At 36.1% G+C, this 25,836-nt stretch overlaps 1 protein-coding gene across 2 annotated transcripts in view; it reads right to left on the minus strand.

The window, feature by feature from the left end:
* Nucleotides 1–4,296: 4,296 nt before the first annotated feature.
* Nucleotides 4,297–25,836, minus strand: part of BTBD9 (BTB domain containing 9) — a 124,076-nt gene continuing 102,536 nt past the window's right edge. The window contains exons 11-12 of one of the 2 annotated variants that reach the window (XM_072035703.1): nt 16,371–16,449; nt 4,297–11,921 (exon numbers count right to left, since the gene is read on the minus strand). In XM_072035703.1, the coding sequence (XP_071891804.1) occupies nt 11,727–11,921; nt 16,371–16,449 (274 nt within the window). In that variant the 3' untranslated portion in view covers nt 4,297–11,726. The remainder of the gene's footprint in view (nt 11,922–16,370; nt 16,450–25,836) is intronic. The other variant, XM_072035704.1, reaches the window with a different exon arrangement.

The following is a 25,836-nucleotide window of genomic DNA, read 5'->3' on the forward strand; positions in this document are numbered from 1 at the left end:
CAGAAATTTGTTAGGTGCCTTGAAAAATAAAACAAGCACAATAATGCATGTGATCAAGTTGGTATATTTAGGTTTCTTAAAAGCTTTAGATAAGGCTCTTCACGGCATCTCACTCTGCTATGGACTACTATTAGAGAAAGGATACCAGAGCACAGAGACTGTATCTCTTCAAGGGCTCAAAGCAGCAGAGCAGGACACAGAATGTCCTCTCTTAAATAATAACTGTTTGAAAGATAGGAAGCCAAATATACCTTTTATAGTCTAAAAATACCTCCTCTTGCCAATTTGATTTTATCCTAGAGATGATGATATTTCAGTGCTAAGCGATACCACTATCTTCCCTACACACACACTGTGAATCTTAACATTCAAAACACACAGAGGTGTTTGATCAAACGGAATGACAGAAGCTTGCATTTCCATGAATACATCGATAACAACTGGCCTGTGTCCTCTCTGCAAACCGGGAGAGAACCTGTGCATATATCTGTGAATATTTCAGTTTCCCCCCCTAAGACTATACATCTTAGGGGGCAGAGAAATGATAATAAAAATAAAAGTTTACATTTTTAAGCTTCAACCTCCAAGCTTAACATCTTAAAAACTAGACAGCAAAGCACAGTTGTTCATAAATGGGTCTAGAGTTACCACTCTACCATTACATTGACTAGATGTAAAATTTCCCAATGACTCTGCTGCATTAAGGGATATTTTTGTGATGCACTCACTCTTGCTAAATGGGATACACTTTTTTCTTTGTTCTTCTGATGCTTCAGAGAGAACAAACCAAAACATAACACCAAACCATACTCCCTGGTATAGAAGCTTGGCATATTATTGGGAGAGAAAGAAGGGAAGAGAATGGGAAAGCACAGGAGTATAGAGACTCAAGTAAGATATCTGATTCTCTCTCTTGTGCCTTAAGCTATAAGGAAACCATTGCCTACATACTTAACCTACTTTCCAGATTTACTTTGTTTAGTACAGCCTATGAGGATTTTTAAGTAGTAGTTCATAAAGGGAAAATTATAAAATGAGTAAGTAACAAAAATGTCAGTGATGTGTACTTTGCTCCCTAATGTGAATACAAAATGACTGTGACTTGGTATATGTCTGGTCTCTCCAACTCGTATTCAAATGATGTGACAATGTTTTAAGCTTAAATTGCTACTGCTCATTTACAAATGAGTCCATCCTTTAGAAACAAGTTAGAAATCAGTCCCCAGGCTGTGTAGCATACAACTGCCTCTGCTACTGTTTGGAAAGGTGTCTGCATTTCCATTTCAGTCTTCACTTCCTCACAATCCCTTCCTGTTAATAGATATTTTACCAGCCTAAGCACATAAACTGGATCCTTACCAAAGCAATGAGAAAGAATATTTCTTCCTAATTTTGAGTTTATCCAACCTTTTTCCTCTCCTATCCATGCTTTCTAAGTGTATTTTTCCTTCTAGTATAATATATCCAACACTTGCTATGAATTGCATTACCCTGAACATAACCAAAATTTTGCCTGAGGGCTGCAATGGAAATTTCTCCAAGCCCTCAAGAGGGCTTTGATTCCCCAGGATAGAGCAAAAAGCACTTACCTTCTTTTTAACTTGGCCACATGGCCTGGGAATGCAGATATTTTCAGCATTTACTACTTTTCATTGACTGGGTTATACAGTTTTCTGGCTTACATTTAGTCTATACTGTTTTAGGCAAACATTGTTTCCAAAGCAAGCCTTCCTTGCATAAGTATCCCCATATGTTAAAAATGCCAAAATTTACTAAGTGAGGTGACAGGCAGTTTATATTCCAACTTCTTTCTTAAAATAACTGGGCATCTACTCTCCAATCCTGACAACTGTCAAACTTCTTAACAATTATATGTCTAATCAGCATACAAAAGAAATCAGATCTAATTATATTACGCCATTGCATGGATTGCTACAGCACCTTGGTTTGATCTTACAATTTGGTATCATGCTGCTTCTCTCTTTTGAGTTTGGCCTCTCCATTTTCTAGGTAACAAAGACCACACATTTCTGAAGGGAACAATGCTTTTAAGATTACACAGAAGAGGATTTGATTGTTGCTACTAGAGAACAGAACCTGCTTTGGGGCATGAAGTTCTGAAATTCAGGCAAGGCTTACAAAACTTCTGCTTAACAAGTGAAGTTGAAAAAACTGGTTGGCAAGGGCCTGTTTATGAGTCAAATGCTCGGCGTTCCCAACTTTAATGGGAGTCCAAAGGAAATCAAATGCTAAACACTTCTGAAAATCAAACTTTTTGTTTGTTTGAAAACAAATAGATTCCCAAGTTTGCAAATAGTTTCCTTCCCCACCCCACCCCCACCCCTTTTTTTTTTTTGGTGAAATAAAGTAATGAAGTATCAATTCACACGACTTTTTCCTGAGAGTACAGCAACACAGCCTGGTAGCAGCCTCCTGCAGCTGTTGTCCTCAACATTCGCCACAGCTTCAGGGAGTTCCATTAGACTGCAAGTCATTGTGAAAGTCACCATCATTTTCTATGTCATATTTAAGCTGCTGCATTATGAGTTCTACATCAATAAAAGTCTTGCTGTGCTATGATGTGAGTCCAGTTCTGCCAGAAGTCTCCTATTCCTAAATGCAAAACATGAATGGCACCAGACAGGCTCTGCTATTACTTTAACAAAACTACAGACAAGTTGTTAAGCACAAAAGATCACTTTATTTCCCAAATCACACCTCTCTCATTCTTGAAAAGGTAGGCATTTCTAATCATCACTATTTTAAATATATTCTACTTTTTTTTTTTTTTTTCCTGTGAAGTTAAGTACTTTAAGGAAAAATCCCCAAAGAAATAAATACAAAGCACAAGAGTTTCACTTGATGGTTTGCTTTGAGCATTGTCTGGTCCTGCATTCACTTTGGAGAATTTGGCTGCTCTTTGAACCTCTTAAATAAGAAATCCAGAGCTAGCTTTACTTGCTCTCCAGAAGCCTCTGCTTATCAGCTGTCAATACAAACTGTTAATACAACACTGGAGCATGCACAGAATAGCTTATAGCAGTTTAATAATTCTACAACTTCTGTTACAAATACATGTTGTTACTATGAAGGATATAACTGTGATGCATCTTCTTCTAGATGTACATTGAAAATTTCATGCTACAAAATGCTTGTTCGATGATGTGCATGTCTGCTGGTTAAAAGGAAATCAGTACGAACAAGGCTTACTGCCTTGCTGAGTGGATAACTTACAAAACCAGACAGTTCCCATAGTTATTGATTGGATCACTGCTGCACAATCTGCAACCAGCATTCTCCCTGAAACCTAATTAGCCCAAATGGTTGGCAATGCATATCCACTGCAGTATAAAATGTTACCAAGGTCATCAGAACATGCTGTGTGGGGGATTATTCTCATCTGATAAGCACAGTCCAACACAATTGTGAAGTTCTTGCTAACAGCCAGAAATAGAGGTCTGACACCACAATTTTTATGATGGTTGTCACAGTAAAAGATAGGTAAAAGTAGTCCAGTGCAGGCAATATCACTTTTCTTCAAAGAGCTGAGACCAGAAAGTCAAAGCACTTCCCATATCAGAAGCTGTGCTCCTTAAATGTTTTCTGTGAAAGAGTTCTGAGTATGAACCTGAATGGGTGTGCCTCTGAATTCATCCCAGTTAAGTGTCTTACTCCAGGGAGATTGTGCTCCTGAAATGCAATTGCTGCCAGGCAGGCTGATTTAGCTACATATACGTGCATTTAGAGAACATTCAAAGGCCATGACAAAGTATTCACTGTAGCTGAAAATCTGTTCACAGCAAGGTCTGAGGTAGTTTAGAACCACGTTATGGGAAATCGATGTTTAGGAAACATGAGAAAGAAGGAAAGGGATTTAATGCACAAAACTGTCAAGATACAATGATAATTGCAACAGAAAAGGGGAATGTAACCATAGAGTTTTACACTCCTGTCTGCCACAAAAGAGGAGCACTGACAGAAATGAGTGGAAGAAGTTAATTAATAGCTGAAATTCTATTTAGCCTGGCTCCTAATATTTAATTTACAGTCTCTGAAGGAACAATATTAACAGTCACTCCAAAAAGAAAACCAGTGATAATAATGAAATTGAGCAAAGCAGAAAGGAAAGAAAATTTTACAATATATTGGACAAAGTTAATAGACATGGGCACTGAATTGTGAAGTAATGCTGTATTTCTCAAAATGAGCCCATGTACTCAGTGTGATGTTTGAATCCACAAGCAGCTGAAATACTTTCCCCACAGGTACTCTGAAAAGTTACAGATTCTTTCAAGGTTCGCTTTTGACAATGCAGTTTATTGAGAAAACAACACTTATATACAACTAACACAGTGAACAATGAAAAACTAACAAATTGAACATATATGAACATCATTTGAAAGAGAAACACGTACAATTATATTTGACTTAAATTGGATAAGCCTGCACAAAGCCTGACCTACAACTTAAGTCAACAGAAAACCTTTTAATGATTTTTCTCTTAAGGGTAACAGACTGCAGATTATAGAAGTACAAGCTTGAAATGGGCTACTGTTTCCCATAGCCACAGCCAGCCAAATTTAAATTTTGCTCACTAGCACTTGACAGCCTAGCAGGAATCGACCTTAAAGTCTGATGTGAATGAACTGGGACTAGGATACTTTATACCACATAAGACAATAAAACAAACAAAACAAAATAAAAAAACTTAATATATCACATTTTGGAGGAAAGTTCCAGGGAACACTGCAGCAACAGCAAAACAATTCTAGGTAGGGAGAAAAAGAAAAGGAGTAACAAGCAGACTGCAGGAATTCTGCAGGAAAAAGTAAGAGCTGTGAGGTCAGGAAACAAACAGAAGTAGCTCAGACTACAGGAATTGGACCTTCATGTTGCTCTTCCCATAAAACCTACTAAAGCCTTGCTGCCTACATTCTCTTTCTCTGATCAGTACTCATATTCAGCTAAATAATAGATTCCTTACCAAAACTCACTAAACTAAAAAAAGGCCATGTCAAAACACATCTCTTCAAAGTCACTTCAACTTATGAAACAGATACATTGTCTGAGCTATATATGCACAAATGCATATGAGTAACTACATAGCAGTTTTCTCCCCCAATTTTCTCCTCCTTGCAACTCCAACCCTTGCTCTAAGTGATATATTTCTAACCTAATCATTTAAGACCCACAAGCCTTCTACTACTGCATAAAAACATTTACTCAAAATATTTACCTCTCAAAATGAGTATGTTACCTCATTCCTGAAACAGACCCAATTCATGCAACATCACTGCATGTGCTGCTAAAAACAGCTCAAACTCCCAGAATTATCCACATCGAATCCGGGACAGCAGAAGAAGCCCATTTCTGTGCTCCAGCAATGAACCCCTCTGAGATTGTTTCAAAACTGGTTTCTCAGTGTGAAAAATTAAGAGACATTCTTGTGAAGAACTCTACAGTCTTTTAGCAGCTGAAAATAACAACAAAAAAAAAAAATCCCCCACCAGATAAATATGGAAGATGCCAAAAAACAATTCAGGGGATTGTCCGTGCTTCAAAAGCACAATCCAAAATCTTTCCTTAAAGACAGGACTTCTTCGTACCTGTTATTAAACACAGTTGTTGGATTCTAGGCATTGACCATAATCCACCTAGCAATTATAGCTCAGTAGTAGAGAGACAACATATGTCTGATGCAGATGATACGAGGAAATATGAGGAAAATGAATGATTTCTGGAAGGCATGCAAGTTCCCTACTTCCTCTCCAGAAAGAAGCCACAAGCATTCACTCCAATTACATGGCACAGAGTTTTAGAGGTGCAAACCTTCTTCTCCACAATAATATAGCCTGGCTTACTAAGATGTTTCAGGTGTCACTTGATACTGTTTGGACAAAGACCATTTGTTGTAAAACAGCATAGACAGTAGTGGTGATGCATCTGTTGGAGTCACTGGATAGTCACCCAGAAGGCCCCAAGAAAGCAGGTAACCTTCTTCTAACTGAGGGATGAGGATCTGCACAAAGAGAATGGATGCTAAACACAGAACAGATGAGTAACAGTTCTAGTGAGAAAAAGTACTTAAATTTCACCAACAGTGCAGCTCTCCTTCCTCTAAGAAAGCCCAGGGCCCACCTGAAGGGACAGGAGGAACTGGAGAGGCAGATTTGTACCTAGGCAGACTACCTCATCACTCATTCAGTTATTTAGCTATAATAATGCAAATTCAATTCCCATAACATTTATGTAATGAATCAATTATATTTTTTTCTTTCAGAACACTGACCTGTGCTATTCTCTTGGGTTAGAAGGAATGGGAAAATAAAGAATTCTGATGTCCTGGTGGGGTGATAATGTCTACAGCCAAGGGCATATTACTACGTAAGCACAGATCTGATTATTTCTTTATTTCCACCATTTGTATATATTACAGTAATTAAACACATATGGTATTAAAAAACTGATACAAGTAGTTAATCTAGTTAATATTCAACAACAGATACTTGGAGTTTCCTCACATTAGACTACAGCTGTTTATTTGGGCTTGCTTTATCTAAGAAAAGTTGCAGGATGATTTTTTAAACTATTTTTCCAGTAATCATTTGCAAAATCAAACATAGGCCCAGATTCTGTCATGGACTATTGGTGTGCCTTCTACATTACCTCAGTCAACGAAAGCAATGAAAGCTTGTAAAGGGCCAAAAGAATGCACGTGTGTTTTGAGCAGTTAACAAAACTCACCTGGAGGCTTGCTCTGTTAAGACTGCAGGCCATAGCATGCAGGTAGCTAGGAGGAATGTGCCTGTGTTCTTGGGACTGCACCTCCCTGAGATGAGCATTTGATTTGCTCCATTTTATTTATACCCTGCTACAGCCAAATTGCCAACTCTTAACAACTGGGCAAAAACAGCTTTGGACCTGCTCACCCATACCTTGTTTAGACATTTGCACATTTTAAGCAACAATAGAAGAGATTCTGCATCCTGCCATACCACATGGGTAACATTTCACATTTTATTTTATTGTTTGTTTTGTTTAGGAGCTTTAGAACCTGTTCTAAATTCAAGCTAAGTGATTAACCACTAGGTCAGTTCAACACATATATGAATATTTAGGTACTCCAATAAGACCTTGACCCAGGACTTCTATTACTTGTATCCTATACAAAGCTTCGTAGAGCTTCTATACGTAATTTAACCAGCACAACCGATGACAATCAGTTCAGAGACAACTAAGGATTCTGACCCAAATACATCATTAATTAAGAGAAGGGGAAGGAAACCAGGCCTCAAGTGTCCTCTAGGATCTACAAGATATTGTTTTTAAAGCATAGTTTAGCCCTCTAGCAAGTGATCTGATGACATACAAACTTAAATATTTACTCTCAAACACGTTAAGTATTACTGGCTCTGATTATTTGCTGACTACTCCAGCCACAACAACAAAAATACCAATGCATTCATTTGCCCATTTGATGGTGCATTATCGACAGTTGTCAAAACACAAGCCAACAAAGACTTTCACAGAAGAAAACAACATATAGCTTTTGTGCTTTCTGTTAAAACACAGCTACATTCTCATTTCATATTAGGTGTCTCTGAGTGGACGTCACTGTATAAGCAGAGCTAACACATAACAATCAGACAAAAATGGCATTAACTTTGCCTTCTAATCTTCACACTGATTCTAGATGTACAAAACATTGTTCAATAATGAGTAGATATTACATGCATTTGGTTAGAAAACAAAGTGGAAAAACTATTGATATCATTGCCTTTCTTTTCTTTCACAGAAACTGACTCTTACCAAGTCAGATGGCAGACTGAAGACTCTCTAATTTGATGTTATGATTAGTAGAGATGAAGATGCATTAAGTTCATTTGATCTTTTCAGCAATGATGAGAAACACTGAGCTCCTTCATGAGTTATCATATTAAATAAGCAAAAGAGATTTGCACGGAAAAGGCATGAAATGGAGACGTAAAGGAAGGAAAGTGAAATGAAGAACAGATCCTTCCCTAAAAACACTGCTGATTCTTCCCTCTGTGCTCTCTTTTACATTAGTCTTGGATTACCTTCTCTCACTGTAATTCCTATTAATATACCATTAAATTTTGTTTAAGAGCTGCTTGACAATGGCTTGAAAACAGAGCTGTGCAATTTTTGCCCACTTCAGAAACTCATTTTCCCAGACAAATGAGTTTTACAAATACTGAATTTACTCTTGTTGAAGTTGATTTTGGGCCCTGGATTTCTGTGAATAAAAATATTTTAATTAATTTGAAATTGGCTAATTAAAGAGACTTTAGAAAGAGCTTTGTTGAGCTCCATGTGAGTTAGATCTAACTCTGAATTCAACCTATGGAAGAAAAACAAAGAAAAAGAAGCCTGGAGAATTTGAAGGTAACAATAACTATTGCTCAAGTAGTAAATAGAATTAACGGTTCAATGATGACAATATAGTTAGTTCTGTTACCTAGAAAATTAACAAGCGATCTATTTTATAGTTTCTGGCAAGAATATAATGAACACCCGGTCAGGTCTGCTCTACCTCTGTTGCAAAAAAAATACAAGTTAAGCGATCACGCACTTCTGAATAATTATATTATTTCATGACCCTGCTAGATCCTGATGCTGTAAATGCCCTGATGTTAAGTCATGACAGCGCAACTTACTTCCACTGAAAGCAAAAAAAAATTAATAAATAAATTAAAAAAATCAGAAGAACATATAAGAGCTACATTTGATATTAAGAGTCAATAAATAGACAATAATTAGAAAGCATGAGAATACTCACACAAAAGCACAGATCAGTTCTGTGTGATATCTTCCTTTGCCTCTAGTAATTATCTCTTGCTGCCGCAATGTTTAAGGCAGGAAACTATACTAGGCAATAAGGATAGCAGGAGTGTTTGTAAGTGGATGATGTTAGAAGACCATGAAGAGTTCAGGTCCCATACACATTTCAGGGACATTTAGGTCCCTTACACATTTCAGGTTTCATTACATATTTGTTTCTTGGAATAAAAAGGTAAAGGATTCACTAGAAATTGTCAAGTTGTGGCAGGGCTTACCTTAAAGGCCTGAAAGCTCTGTGACACCTCAGACTCAGTCACAGGTTCTTAGAAAAAATTTAACAGACAAAAATAAAGATTGTAAGAAAGGCCAAATGTGACTGACAATACCTAATACTAAAATTTTTGATTTCTCCGTATGAAGGGACAATGCTAAACTGATTTTTGTTTTGAATTATTTTTGGGGGTGGGTAATGGAAGTTCTGTAGGAGCCGATTCTTTCTGTTTGGGGAATCTCTCCTATCTGTTCATTCATATTCCTGGCAGAGAGCTAATGTCATGGGAATTACATAGACATTTCTCTTCAACAGTGAGTCATAGTACAAGATCAAAAAGGATTTGCAATAGCTTACGGTCTGTAAGGCTTATTAGTATCCTAAAAATTAATTGTGCACATCAAAGATTACAAACTTAAAATCCTGTTCTTTCGCTGAGCGCCTAAACTCAGAACAGCTGGCACAAACCTTTCCACCCCCTTTTTTTCAAGCATTCCCTATAACAGTGACTATTAAAGGCTAACAGCTAGGAAGTTATGCCCTTTGCTTGCCCACAACTTGAGAAAAGCAAACTTGTTTGATCAAACTGCAAAGAAATACCACCACTGACAAGGAAGGACTTATCTACCAAAGACAAGACATGCTCCACGCATCTCAGTAGTTGCAGCATGGCTTACAACTAGAATAGAGGATTTTCTTATTTAACTTCTGAAATAATAAAAAAAAAATCCAACTTTTTAGACTTACACAAAAGAATTGCATCCCCAGTAGCTAGTCTCAATTTTTTCATGCTCCAAAGGCTGTTAGGCCATAAGGTAATCACAACCAAGACTAGGTGCTGGCTCATGAGCAACAAATATCCTGCCTCACAGCTCGGGGCTGTACGAGGCAGCCATGGCACATATTATAAGTGATATATAACGCAGTGCACATGCATCTTCACTCACAGATATCACAAGTCAGAAACAGGCAGTGGCAAAGGAGGGGACTGCACGCAAACGTCTGAACCCAAAAGTAATTTGGCAATGAAAAATAGTGTAATACTATTGATGAAGCCTAGCCAATTTTATTGGAAACAAGAAAGCAGAAGCATTTCTCCTTTGAAGTTTCTACTGATTCCTTGCTATTTTTTGTTATATTTCTTCCTGTTTTAAGCACAACCAGTCAGGAAATTCTTTAAAATTAAGTAGTGTGACAGATTAGCATACTATTTGCTGTGATATAACTCATTTTATCAGTATGGTTACGCAAAGGAAAACCATATTTATCCTGCACTAGCTTTCTTTTTCTCTGACAAGGTTATCTGTCACCAGAGGAGACTCCAAGTCTGTAAAACTGGTTAGCTGACATTTTCCAACATAACATGCTTTGTGAGGAGTAACAACCTCCTAAATAATTTTGCCAATTACATCACTGTCGCAATACAAAAACACTTCATCACATACTGAAAGACCAACACAGAGCTCTTCCTAAAAGTCACGTGGATCTGGAGAGTGAGAGGCTGTGTTCTCATCAATGTGGAAACACTCAGAACAAGCAAAGTAGTACACAGTTTAATCCAGACATAGATCAATTCCGTGATGTAAAGTAATAGCCAGATCCTTTACAATACTGTATAAAGGCATTGTATTTTTTGAAGATTATGAGAACAGTTTATGTGAGGCCTTTAAATTTTTAGCTCCAGAGTGTAAAGCATTTGTCTTGGATACAAATAAGTTTCTTAAAATTCTTCTTTTAGTATTCAGAACAACTGCTTGTCAGTGACTAGATGCAGTTCCATTTTTCTAAGGCAAAAAAAAAGAAAAAAAAAAGATGATCTGTTGCAAGTTTTCTTAGAAACATAAGAAAATTTAAGTAATCATCTTCATGAGTGAAAAATAAGCTTTTCTCAAGATGGAAGTTTGATTTAGGGATTCTCTTTTTGAGTATAAGAAATGACAATTTTGTACTTCAAAAAGTTAACTAAGGTCAAGATTAACATAGCATCCATTAATTAGTTTGTTGATATCATGAAGGCTTTTCTTGTCATCCCACTGATGAATGAGGGAATTTGCATCTCAGCAGGTAAACATATTTGATACTTCCTTAATCTACTGCACAGCATTTGCTACAGCCAAAAATAAGAGAAAGTGGGATACAGAGTTAAAACAATTTAAAAAAGAGGTTACATGATAAAAAGAAATATGAATGAAGAATAACTTTAAAAAATAACATATATTCTATACTGATGTGTTTCTTAAACATTTTATTTGCTAATGGAAGCCTTCGGGGAATAAATATTTGTTTCATATGCCTTCTATTCTGCTCAAGTCATTTTAGATTTTCATTGTAACTCTGCTCTTTTTTTTTTTTTCCTTCTGTTCTCCTTGCCTTGGTTAGATTAGAGAGGTAGGTGTTAGTGGGGTACTTGATGAAGATTGAAGACCTATTTTCTCCCCCCTTGAAGACCAGCCTGATTTGAACAAATTGAGGAGAGTGAAGCAGTCTCTTCATGTCCTTGGGAAAAGCCTTTGCCATTTCAGCATTTCCAGCTTTCAGACATGGTCCCCTTTGTTCACAGAGAAAAAGAAAGAAAAGGTACCAGCACAAGAAAGTTCTGAATAATTTTATATAATGTCAATGGGGCTGCAAAAGCTCCCTTTTTCAACCTCCTTTATGGTTGGTGAGCATGTGAACGCGAGGTGGATCCAGGAGGGGAATGCAGGGAACTAGTGCTTGCAGCTCGAACAGGGCGAGAAACAAGCTGTTGTCCACCAGTCCCCACCTCTGTTGTTGCCACTTCCATACAACCCTCATCCTTGTGGGTACCGTTTTGTGCTGGGCACTCAAAATGCACACAGTGAAAAACCTGGAGAGAACAAAAGATGAAGATAAAGCAAAACAATTAAATGCTGTCAAAAGCACGATCAAAATAAGATGAAATTTACATGGAAGTACGCAGGCCAAATCAGTACTTAATCAAATTAGAATGTTTCAGCATGAGGTCAAAAACGTCTTTCCATGTGTCATAAATATTGCAGTGACATAATAAGAGTGGAGCAAGAGAAGGCCTTCAAATTATACAAACCTTTACTTATGGCACCAAAATGCAGAAAGATGGTTCTATGGCAGATAGAGATAATTGTAAATGACTTTTTCCTTTGCCAAGTAGCATAAATATCTACTACATGCTATTGGAAGACAACAACAATTAAATTAATTGTTTTAAACATATATTGTGATCTAATTACATCCTCCAAAGACTGAATGTTCATACACACAAGAAGTGAAATTTATATAATTACCAATATGATTCTGTTTTCAAGATTGCCTTCTATAATAGCAACGATAGTTCTACAGAGATATCCCAAAGTATGTAGAAATGTATTCAGACTGTCCAAGAAAGCTGTCGTTGTATCACATGAAATATGCCCTTTAAAACAGTGATCAGTTTCTGATCACTGTTTTAAGCAACCTGCACCACTGTACAGGTGATTGTTTCTTGAGTAAGAAAGTCATCTGTTAAGTATTTTTTTTTCAATATATTTTCTACTTTACTTTTACTTGTACTTGTACTTGAATTGCTTGGGAAGATAAAAGGGAGGAACACAAACTGTTACAAAACTTACTTCCACATCATTTCTCACTGCTATGAATTGCACAGCTTTGCCACATAGTAATTCAAGTATTTTCTTATATTGCTTTTAAAATTTTCTGTTTTGTCATTTATTGTAGTTTTATAGCTAAACTTTGATGAACATTTAAAACTGAATTTAAAAATGGTCTTAAGTTAATTATATAATTTTGTAACTTTTGAATGACATTTCCTTTCATTCATCTTGTAAGTAGTTCATATCTTTAAAGCTCTTCTTACAAACAAGGGTAATCTCTTATAATCCTAACTGCCCTTTCCCAGGCCCTTTCAAGTTAAAGTGGACAAAATCAAATACCATAAACAAAACACAGGTATACTACACATTCATAGAAGACTACAGACTATTGTATTTTCTAACCTTTCTTTAATGCAACTGAAAATCCTATTATGCTTTTTGACCATCCTTGCACAAGTGTGTATAGCACAGATATCTAAAATGACATGCCTAATGCCTGGGTCTTTTCTGAGGAGGTAGCTAGTTTTTAATTCAAATACTGACAGCGTGAATGGAATGAATAAAATATATTCTCATTCACTGTTTTTTGTATCCCCATTATATTTTCTTGTGCCTCTCAGTGTACAAGTTCTTGTAGTTTTTTATAGAGATACATAACGATGCATGTTTATATTTCCATATATACACAGATGCTAACATAAAGATGTACTGCTATGTCTTCATATATATATATATATATATATGAACAGATTACAAATATATCTGCACCCATACCCACACACACACACGTGCACAAAATGGCCTTTTCTCTGCATTTCTTCTGGTAAGCTTTTTCTGAAGCCAAACTAATTTCTAGAGTGGCATGAATTCTCTCCATCTGTTACAGTTCTTGAGAAGCCAATTTTTGTGTTCAGCTACACTTCTTGAAAAGTCCCTTTTATACTCATCACACTCCTATGCTTTTAAAAGTAACAGCTATTGTCATTTTTCCAGCCACACTTATCAGCATCAGGATTTGCAGAAGAGAACAATATCTCATCATTGCATTTCTCATTGCATTTCTTGAAAGGAAGTACAGTCTAATGAATAGGATGGAGATCCACAAGTCAGAAGATTCCATAACTGCTGTATCTTACACCAATAATGTTTTTCATACAAAATTTTGCTTTACATAGTGATGCATGCTTTTTAAAATATATTACACTTACCACTGAAATTTAGCAGATACTAGCCTATAAAATCTGAAGTACCTCATTCTTAAATTATAGCTTTATTTTTTTACCGTTTCTTTCATACTAAATTCCTAATGGTCATCTCAGCATCTGGCAAATTAACAGGCCTGTGAATTTACAGCATCATTTTCAGTTACTCTGCCACTTTAACATATAGAGAGTTTAGCTTATGAAAGAAGCAGAAGATAGAGAAGTACAATTGAGCTCATCTACGTAATCTAATATTGAAATTATGTATATAAGACCAGTATTACTAAAACAAACAATCCTGTGTTTTTTACTTTAAAAAAGCTGAGATCACAGTTCAGCATCGTTCTCTAATGAATGTTATGTTATACTTCTCATGGATGTTTTAGGGAAGGTTTGACATATAAAGCAGGAAGGCCAAGTACACACACACTGGTGCAGTAATTTGGAAGACAAAGCTTTCGCGTTTGCAACTAGATGCTCTTTTCAGGTCAGTACTACTGAAGAGGAATAACAAGACAAAACTTACATAGTCAGTTAAAAGTATCAGGTGACCAGTTCTGACAAATAAACGAACATAAGGACTAAGGAAAAATAAATCTTTTATTTATTAAAGTAGGATGTGTGTAAGCACAAAAAAAAAAAACAGGTTACATTTTTATCACGTTCTAACATATGAAAAAAACAGGTCAAGAAAATCTCTGTAGATTATATCTTTCAACACATGAAAAATATGGTGGAGGAAAATACAAGTTTAAAAGATGGAAACATTCACAAAATGGAGAAATTTTACATTTTTGTTTGTTTTTGTAACTCCAAAAATCATACTGTGCTTCAAAGTTGAAAGGTATGCTGCAGCTGTGTGCTCATAGAACAAATAGGGTATATAAAAAAATATAATAATATATGTATGTATATGCTAATAATCTTCCTCCAAGCTTTGGAAGGAATAAACTGTGTGAAAAATAAAATAAATTAGAATGGGGTACAATTTTTAAGGATAAAAGAGGGTAAGACTTAGAATGGCAACATGGGTTTATAGTTCCACTTAGCCTTTACATGAATAGCCATAAACTCAATTTGCATATACAGATTTCACTATAGTTATGCACTGCTCCTTACAAATAACTACACAAGATATTAAATTCCTTGTAACAAGAACCAATTTGTAATTAGAATTATGTTTAAAAGCCCATAAACCTGTTACTCTTCAGGGCTTAAAGCTACCTTTAAGAATTACAAGTTGGTGGTAATGTTTCTTACAGGCCAATTTGCTAAGTTTACACAATGTTTCTCATATTCTTTTTTTAATAAAGAGATGAGAAACTACAGAGATTGGCATGAGAGCAAATAGGACTGTCTATGCTGATCAGTAATGGAAAAGGCTTCTTCATGCATGCAGAACAACCCTGAAGGCAGTTTCTGATTACATATTTCTGAGAACTCACTGATGAAGATTGAACCACACACTACAGGAGATGGTGCTTAGAAAGAAAAATGTTATATTTGGTTCCATGTATTGGTCAGCTTCTTTCTAATTATCGGCTGAGAACTGATGTTGACATCTCGTATGTTGTCAATAGGAGCTCTAAAATTGGACATAATGCTTTTTGACAATTCTGCCCATGCCTAAGAATTAGCCTTCCCTTATGATAAATATGATCAGAAATACCAGAATGGTTAAGGTTAGATAGGACCTTTAGAGGTCATCATCTAGTCCCATCCTAACTTTTAATACTGCTGGAGCTGGCAACCCCTAATACCACTATCTACAGTTCATTGTAAAGGGTGAAAGTACAATGTTCTGAACTATGCATGTGGGCTGTAGACACGCATGCATAAAACACAGAAGCAGCTCTTGGTGCTTAATAATAAAAGACAGAAGCACAAGTAAACAGAAAGAGGATAATGTTGCACTGTGTTATTGTGAAACATTTTTTCTGTATAAAATTAATGGAAAAAATCTCTTCGGTCACTGTTAGTTAACTGATTTACTGGGTAAGATAATCAGTTATAAGAGAATCATGTAAATAAGGTTTTCTTATGAAGAATGAGATTTTTCTTATGTTTTCTTCATTAAAAATATAAAAGTCATAAAACCAAGTAATCAGAGCCTATACAACTTTCTCTAGTGCAGTAAAATTTTCATTATTCATCAAAATAAGGAATAATTTAAATACTAATCAAACTTGACAGGAATGTTTGATGGCATTGTGCACAGGTCAAAACTAGAAACGCTTTCCTCTACCTTGTGTGTAAAAACTAACCAAACAAATGTATTCTACACACTAGCAACAGCCCTTCAACTCTGTAGAGTATGGGAAGATGATAACAGTTCACTAATATTTAAATACAGAAAGCATTCATTCTTATTTTGCCAGATTGCCAGAGGGGAGGGGGAAAAAAGCATGTACACTTTAGCGAGCATCATTAATTTCATTGCAAGATATGAAAAACTATACAGTTATACATTCATGAAGAATACAGGCTGTCTTAGAAGTTCCTTACCTCATTAGCTGTGTTGTGAGTTCCAACTATTCTGATAAAAGACGCAGGCTGTTTATCAAAAGTGATTGTTTGCCATGATCTACAAAAAATTCCAGAAAGACATACAAATATTAGACATGAACACAACAGCTTGAAGTAAAATACAGGGGATCCATTCAAATGACAGTACATAATCACTTAATAGGACAAACAGAAACACTTTTCATCACCTGAATTTCGAGTGCTACTTGTTCACGTTTATTTTCAAGTGCCTCTGCTTATGTGTATTTATACATACCTTATACTACTGTAATTTGTATGCAGGAATAACACATACTATTGCTGAAAGTTAAGAAAATGGTAACAGGAAAAAAAGAAAAAAAAACAAACAACTTGAATGCAAAGTCTAAAATCCTTGACAGTACTACTGGCTGTGTAAGATAAACAAAAGATCAGATAAATAAAAGTAAATGCATCTGTTAAGTACTCATGAGAAATCATCAATCATCAGAGCTCAGTTAAAGAAAATTACAGCTCTAGGAAAAACAAACAAGCAAACCTCTCCATTCCATTCTGTAACATGTAGTGGAGGCAGAGGATCCAAGCTTCCCTTGTATGGGCCACGTTCTTCCAGGATGCTAAGCATGACACAAAGCATTTTCCTCAGCTTGTGTTATGACAATTCACCATCTGGACACAGAAGCAGTGGGGAGACCAGACCACTCCTCCCAGAGTTAGAGTGTCACTTTTGGAGTGTAGGAACTACATCAGGAACACTATAATCTGCCTTCATTTGTACTCTTCTAATTTGGGTGAGATATGACACATCATATGGAGCCTCCTGAACAGCAGGCAAAGGACATCACTTCCCACCACAGCTTTGTGGCCACAGAACATACTAACAATGGAACAGAGAAAAGAATGGGACCTGGAGGCTTCAGTTTGATGCCAGTCTTCCATTGCATTAGATTAGTGCCTAAACATATTAGAATATAATACTGTTTTTTATTCATAAAACAGTAAAGCTAGATATAGAATTTAACTGTTTAGCAAAACTAGACTCTACCATGGAAGGCTTCGGTGACTAAATGTAGTTAAGTATAACTACATTAACTCACTGAAGAGGAAAAACATTGGATGAAATTTTCCTGAATGTGTCCTAAATACCTTCAGAAATACTCACAGAAGAAGTAAGGGACCAAAGCAAAACTGGAACAAAACACCACTCCCCATCAGTAGAGTGCACCAAAGCCTTGTAGTATTAACAGCTTTGCTGTCACGTACTAGAATTTTACCCTAGCAGAAAGCTATCATCATCTCTGACACAAACATAGCATTTCTGTGTCTAATTTAGTTGACTATTAGGTTTTCAATCCTGTCAGGTTATATTTGCTTAAAGAAGATTATGAGCCTGATTAAGACCTAATTTCATGTAGTTTACTGGTATTACTGCATGAAGTAATGGGTGTGATTACAGTTACTCATCGTAATAGAAGCACAAGGTCTGAATCAGGCCTCAGAGGTACAGCTGTTACCTATCTGCGCTTCACAGTTTATTTATATCCCTTATGTGGCTATGTTCTCCGTATTTTAAAGCTCAGGCTGTTTCTTCAAGCTTTAAATTAAATATAAAGTGAGAATGGACTCCTCTTGACTGCCTCAAGATCTGAAAGGATGTCATGATTTAAACATTTTTTTCCCTAAACAGAAGAACAATTCTTCTCAAGTTTCCTTCTCATATTTCTCTAGTATAGACACTCAGTTAATCTTCATGGCCACATGTAGACTACATAGTCCCTTAGCTTTTAACCTTGAAATAGAGTCCCAAGATGAGTGGCTGTGACAATCAGACAATTACGACACTATTTCTCACAACAAAGTATTGCCACAGTTTACACAATGTATATGCTTTTACATTTACACGTGGACTCTGCGAGAAAAGCAATGATGTAAAAATCAGAACTCCCAATTCAGTGGTTTGTAAAATATTCTTAAGATGTTCTAAACAAAAAGGGTTTAAAATCCCAAGGAAGTTTCTGAGAACAGTCTATGTCTTCCTAGCCTCTAAGACAGAGCTTGTGTTCTGTGACAAGAAAAAAAGGTTAATTAGGGACCACGAAATAAAATATAAATGGGAATGTATTTTTTATAGCAATTCTGAGTGCTGGTCAAAAAGCACTGCTAGAGTTCAGTGCAGATTTTCTCAGTATGGCAGTAAATGACATTCTGTCATATGAAGTGACACCAAAGACAACACATCCATTCAGTAATAGAGAAGAACACGATGAATAGCAAGAGGTTGAGAAAAAGGCCTCTGAAAATCCTTTGACAACATTCATCTCGATCAGCAACTGCAGGAACCTCCTAAGTTCTTCCACTTCCCAGGGCAAGTCCTTTCTTTTAGCTACACCGATTCAGATTATAAGTATTCTTTTAATAATACCAAAGCTTGATAAAAAATACTATAAATAAATAAAATTGAAAAAAAGAATGTGAGACTTGAAGGAGATAGGGTTTTCAATAAATTAGGTCCTAAGAATATTTAGTATTTTGGTGTGTGTCCATTTTATTCCCTTCCCATTGGAGAAAAAAAGACAAAATTATACACAGCTTGTAGAGGAGTTATTAAAATTCAAGAATATTGCCACTGGAGAATTAGTACTTGATGGGATAATGAGAACATCAGGTCTCTTAATTTATTTCCTTAGCAAAAAGGAAAAAGCAAAACAGAAAACAAGCCAAATGGATTTGGAAAAAGTCACTTTTGAAATAAGGAAGACAAACGTCCATCAGTAAAAATCTGCAACAATTTCATCTGTAACAGCATATTTGAGAACATCGATATATATGTATTTATAAAAAATACCTCTCCAGTACAAATATAATTATGCAGCAGAAAGATAATTTATGCAGTGTAACTATACCATATGGGAAGAGAGATTACTGACAACAAATTATGGCATATCTGCTTTCTTTGTATTTCTTTTTATTTTTTTGCTGATAAAATAAATTCACTAAGACTTCTATTGATGTATCAAACCATAACAATTGTTCAGTGGTGTTCCTCAATTAAACAAATGACATCTGAGGCAAGCTTTAAGTTTCCTTTAAATTTTCTTCTTTTGCTACAAGTTACCTCTTCTGGTACTCTTAAAATAATTTCAATTTCTCTGCAGAACTTTCATTTTGCAGAAGGTTTTGCAAAGGTGTAGTCAAGCCATGCATATTTGCTTATTTTATCCTTTCCTAACAAGAGCTAGTCCTTCTACTCTCATAATTCCTTTTGATGGTCTTTACAAAAATTTTCTCCAAATTCTATGCATATCTCTGGTGTTGATGCATTTGTATGTCATTGTATAAAAGTAACAGTAGAATTAAAACATATCAAAAGCATCTTTTTTTTGTCTGAGATTAGACACTTCTGCGTAGTAACTGTCTTTTCTTCACCTTTGCTTCCCTATACCCTTTCCAAGCATTTTCCCTATTCCCTTTCCAAGCAAACAAACCTTTCAAGCTAGTGGCAATGCTTTCATCGTTCTATACCTAGGACACGGCCATTACGAGGCTAACAGAACTTCTTTCTCCCATAAACAGACATTATCATCTGTGAACTTTTTACATCTCTGTATTCCTTATTAGTGACCTGTTATAGAATTGACTTTCACAGAATCTTAGAACAGCTCAGGTTGGAAGGAACCTTCAAGATCATCAAGTTCCAAGCCCCTTGCCATGGGCAGGAATGCCACGCAGTAGATCAGGCTTTTCAGGGTTTAGCATTTTTTAATATTCAAGAAATGTAGTTTGTTTTTTTTTCCTGCTTTTGCATACATCTTAGTGGTTGATTTAATTGGGATTTCCTGCTCAATCGTCAACAGTTGTAGCCCTTACTTTGGGATGGTCATCTTTAAGAGAAGACTAGGGACTATCAGCCTACTCAGATTTCTACTAGGGTCCTCAAACTGAAATGCAGAGCACTACATGTTGTTTGGCCAGCAAAGGCCTCCTGATAACACAGTTCCATTTTCCAAAAGAAATTAGCCTTGTTACAGCCCTATGGTGTTTTATTTAACACTCTACATCTCACCTCAGCCATCCGACTTCTAACTCTCTTGTTCTGCATGACTCCCCTAAGGAGATGCAGTAATTGATGATTAGCATTCCAAAGCCATGCTTGCATCCTGTGAGCCTGTCATATTTAATTACATTTTAACTATATTCGTCTTCTATAATAGCCTGAACATAATTTAGATAATTATCTTTTGCTCTCTTATTCTCTGACTCTGCCCGTCTCACTTAGAGCTCCTTGCAATGAAAATCACTTTCTCTGCTCAAATGTATAAACAGACTCTTGGGCCAAGTGCTTTCATCTCTCCAACAGCAACAGCTGTCACTGAAAACTCAATGGCTCTGTGCATCCCACAACCTATTCACCATATTATTCACAGGAAGAAAAAAAATCATTAGAAGCCCCTGCACTTTCATGTTTCTTCCTGTCTTTTTCTTTATTAGCCTATTGCAAGAAGAATGCAAAAAAAAAAAAAAAAAGTCCACATAAATTATAACAATAGCTTGCTATTGCTTAAGCTATCTATAGTTCTAAAATAGCAATTCACCTCTTAGATAATTTAATGGCTTTTCTCAGCATTTTAAATTCTTGCCTAGTTATCTCTATGAAAACGTGCAATCTTTCTAAAGATTTATTATACACAATGGGATATAAAGTGTGACCCATCCCCTTTACCTTTATTTCCTCCTCTTCGAAAAGGAACAAATTAGGAAAGAATTGAAAGCTTATCTCTTACAGAGGTTTTCTAACAAACCTCTGGCATTACAGAAATACTGCCACACTGTGGGATCACCAGAGCAGCTCTGATTATAGCTGACACCAGGCTCAGGCCAAAGACGTAAGACCAAAGAGAAAGCTGTTATACAACATTCACGAAGATGAAATAACCATATCATATTCATATCATGGCTTGCTTTAGGCTAAACATGCGAGGTTCGTGTATGCATGATGCAGCTTTGCATTTTCCAAAGTGATACACAAGCTCCGTTTTTTGTTCCTCCCTCCAAGAAGTGAAACAGTTGGGAAGCAAACATGGAAATTAACCACACACCTTGAAAAATTCCAATTACCAGCAAGTAGCCTCCATCTTGTTTTCTAATGTTTGTCCACACGTGCCTCAGTTCATAAGTGAAGAAGCTCTTCCTAGTTATTTGGATGTGGACTTTTTCATTTATGACTATCATTTTTTTATTAATGAAATACAGCATTTGTTGTGATGAGCAAGGAGACGTTTATAAAAGCAGATGAAAGCAAAAGGAAAGAGCAGTTGTGTTGTCTTTCCATGCATCAGTCTGATGACTACTGATGAAAACAAGACAGCAAGCTAGTAACTAGTAGGTGAAGCTGCCAAATAAAACATTTTGCGCACACAGAAGCAAGCCAACTGAGACTCGAGAAGTACTGTTGTATGTTCTGCATGGTAAGTATTACACCTCCTGAACAACTATTATATTAACCTCTGCTATGGAGTACCTAAGAAATAAAGACAGAAGCATGCACTAAAATTGCCTGTAACAGTTATTGTTACACAGATATTTTTTTCTTTATAAAATACCCCAAACAAAGATCTACAGATACCTCATAAATTGCCTATAAAAAACATGTTTTCCATTATAACAGTACTAAAAAACAAAGTGAAATAAAACTACCTCTCTGTTAAAGCTGTAATTTAACATATTAATTCAGAGGGTCAAATCCATAAAGCATAGAAGTCAGTCAAAGTTGGTATCTGGCACAGCCAACCCTTTTTCATCCTGCTTCCCAAGCCCCACCGAAGGGAAATGAGGACTATGAGAAAGCCTGTGAGGACTCAGAGGTCATCTACATTTTAGTTTTTAAGAAAAATTAAGCACAGTTCTACCCCTTATCTTCTTCAACTAAAACCTTACAGCAAAAGCTGAGTTTCCATCTATCCTGCTGTCATCATGACAGCACACTCACAAAAGGCAGCTTTGAATACCCGGTATTTCTAAGGACGCAAGGAAGGTGGAAGCTTGAAGTAACAGCTTGCTTTCTGCAGCTCTCTTAGAAGCAAACTCACCTAATAATGCATCTTGATTATATTTGGTATCTCTTCAATGGACTATAACATACTTTATCCAGTGTCTACTAAGGGGAAAAAAACACAAAGGACTTGCAATACTAACAGAAGAGATAATAAAATAAAAATAATTCTGTTGCAGTGTTTGTTACTTAACTGTGCTATATACTGACAAGAAAGTATGTAATGCCACCCACCCCCTTTGGGAAAACTCCCCAAAGTTTTATTCTAAATGTTTCCCATATTGAATAGACACAATTTAGAAACAATCTGAACAAAACTTGAGGTTACTTTTGTAGTTATGATTGGTCCCTCCACTGCTATGGCAAATCCAAACAAAATATCTATATAAAGCTGTATACCTCACAGCTGTAAGAACACTTCACTAAACTGCGATAAACCTGTTATTGTACATGATTTATTCTAGAAACTAAACGTGGAGATTTATTGTTGAAAACAAATGTGGGCTTGATAAAGCAGACTTATTAAAAATTCTGACATAAATTAGATTTACTGAAGTCTATACTTAATTTCTGACTTCTTTAAAAGCCTTCTAATATAAAAGACTCCTTACAGAATCTCTGCTTTCACAGCTTCAGGGCTTACATTTTTGCTGTTTTAGAAACAATATTACATTAAAACCCACTAAAATATAGTCAAATTAAGCAACAGTAAAGCTAAATGTAGCAACTATTTGTCAAATATATCCACATGCCAATATAGGCATCAAGTAGCATTTTTATATTGCATAAGTTGTGTATTCATATAATATAGGTTGCTCAGATATTCTACAAATTTTAATGGGTTGTTTTTCTGTACTTCAAGAAATACACTTTATATTTCAAAATCCTACAAAAAAACGATTAGCAATTTGCTGCTAACCATCTGGCAAAACACGATGAGCTAAATTTTTATGCGGTGTCAGGAACTGTGTGTGTGGTATCTACACCTCCACCCTTGGTGAATGGCAGTGGCTGCATACAGAGGTTGTAGACTTGAGTATCTTGACATAGGAATTCTTCTTATTTGCATACTTTTCTGTACACTATAGAGCATGCAAGCAGAAGACACACATGCACAATCCTAGAAGTTGAATTGGTTTTGTTGTGTTTCCTCATTACCGATATTTATTGCTCTTGATGTCCATTTAGATAGCAAAGATGAAGCACCATCCAACATATTAACATATCCAGTAATACAACGAGGTGGCTGTTTGTAACTTTGAGGGCTTCTTGCCCCTGTAATCCTATGACAGTCTGTAAGCTATTTTTATTATATAACTTCTCATACAAATGGAATAGTTGATTAACAGCAAATACATAAAAAATATTTTGAGAGATATGAGGCAGAATCATGCTCCCTATTAATCAGTTCCTTTGTAGCAAGTGGTGTAATGCTATTTATCGTTCTTCTCTCTTACATTCCCTTGGGCACGATTTCATGGACCACTCGTAAAAACTTCACATTTACAGCAACCACCCTTCTATTACTGTCGATAACATCTAATTGACATGTCAAACATCCAAGGAATGCAGTAAATTGAGCCGCAGCCTCTAAGAAGAATGAAACAGTGGAAAAAGTAAATCAGCATGTGCCTCCTCATAACAGCAATACAAACGGACCGAGGTTTGCTAATGGAAGGGAGGAAAACTGTAGCTCTTTATCCTACCACACTGAATTATCTATTAACCTCAAGGTCAGAAAACAAAGCCTGCTGACTTCAGGCTCAAACTTGCGTGGGTTGCCTAGAAAAAACTGTAACCGGCATCCAGGACTGCAGTCATTTTAGACATGAGACTAAAGTGAATTAAGACAAAAATAGCAAGCACAACTTCTGTTTCTGTTATCATGTTATAGAACAGAAACAATGCAGCTGCCCTCCCTTGTGATTCTGATAAAACTACACTTGGTATTTCATTCCAAACTCTGTACCTTAAAACTAAATATACAAAGTAGAAGAAGTTGGGTAAGATTAATAAGCATCATTTTAAAAACTGAGGAAACAGACTTATGACAAATGAGCATGAAATAAAGTCAGGCAAAAATTGTTTAAGGAGCAAACAAGGTGACAGAAAAAAGGCAGAATGACTTTATAAATATATGGTTGAAGTGTATTAAAACCCATTAAGCAAGAAAAATTGCTTTATGGGGATAGAAACAAAATAATGGGATGAAATTAGGTAACACGATGTTCAGTACTAGCATCAAGAAAAAAAAAATTACTGTGGGAAATCAGTAGGAAAAGCAAAGAGCAGAATGGAAGCACTGTCTCTGAAAGTACAGGAAACAAACTGATGAAGTATTGCTGTAAAAAACACACCGCATGCCATATAGTACAGAAATCCCCAAAGGATGGGCCTAAAGACATTATAATTCTTCCTTTTTGTGATTCATGGATATAATCTGCCCAGGTACAAATACTACTGTGAATAAATCAATGGATTAATTCTGTATATATCTTTACACAAAATAGTTGTAATGCTAACAACTATTCTTGTTTTGGCCAGCAGAAGAAGACATGTACTTTTCAAAGTTTTAGTGACATTAGATCCTGAATACCAACAATCTAATTAGTGCAAATCTTTAGAAAGAAAGCAGAATGCCACATTTAGCATAAGATGCATTAACATCTGACTGACCTGACTACACAAGATGTCAGCAGTTGCTATATTTAATGATTGTGCCTGCAAGAAAGGGAAACTGAAGACAGAATAGTAACTTAGCATCTAGTTCATGAACATTTGGGCATCTCCTATTCATTGGGTTGTCAGATGCAACAATCAACTTCAAAGTAAACAAACAGAAATGCAAAACAACAGTGGAAGGTTGTTTTGAAAAGGTATCCCTTTTCAATCTCAAGAAGATAAATGAGCCAGTTTCATAGGGGATCTATTATCTGGATTACTTCTGTAGTGGTATTTATTTATAAAGGTACTGAGAGTGTATATGTGTGTGGGCATGCGCATGCCTGCAGGTATGTGTGTGCTCTGACTCACTGAGTGCAATCTGATGTACTGCCACAGGATCCTTCTGTAAAATAGAAGTGGTAATCAGCATCCTTGAGTTCTGACACAAAAGCTGTGAATTTGTGCTGATTGGAGGAAAAAACAAACTAACAAACAAAACTTTGCTTAACAGAATGCAAGAGAGGAGTAGTATTCTTCTTCTATTAAGAAAAACTGGATTTTTGTTACGTTGAGCAGAGTTGGCAATAGCTGGAGAAGAGCTGTTAAGACAACAGGCTTTTCCTGAATTGTCATAGGTCAAGAGGCTTTATGTCATAGGTTAAAGTGGGGCCCAGGTGCTTTATTGATGGGAAATATTTAAGTCAATTTTCAGAGCCCATGCGAGCAAGCAACCACAGAAACAGGAGAGCAGGA

This window comes from Anas platyrhynchos, chromosome 3 (genome assembly GCF_047663525.1).
Source record: "Anas platyrhynchos isolate ZD024472 breed Pekin duck chromosome 3, IASCAAS_PekinDuck_T2T, whole genome shotgun sequence".
Lineage (NCBI taxonomy): Eukaryota > Metazoa > Chordata > Aves > Anseriformes > Anatidae > Anas > Anas platyrhynchos.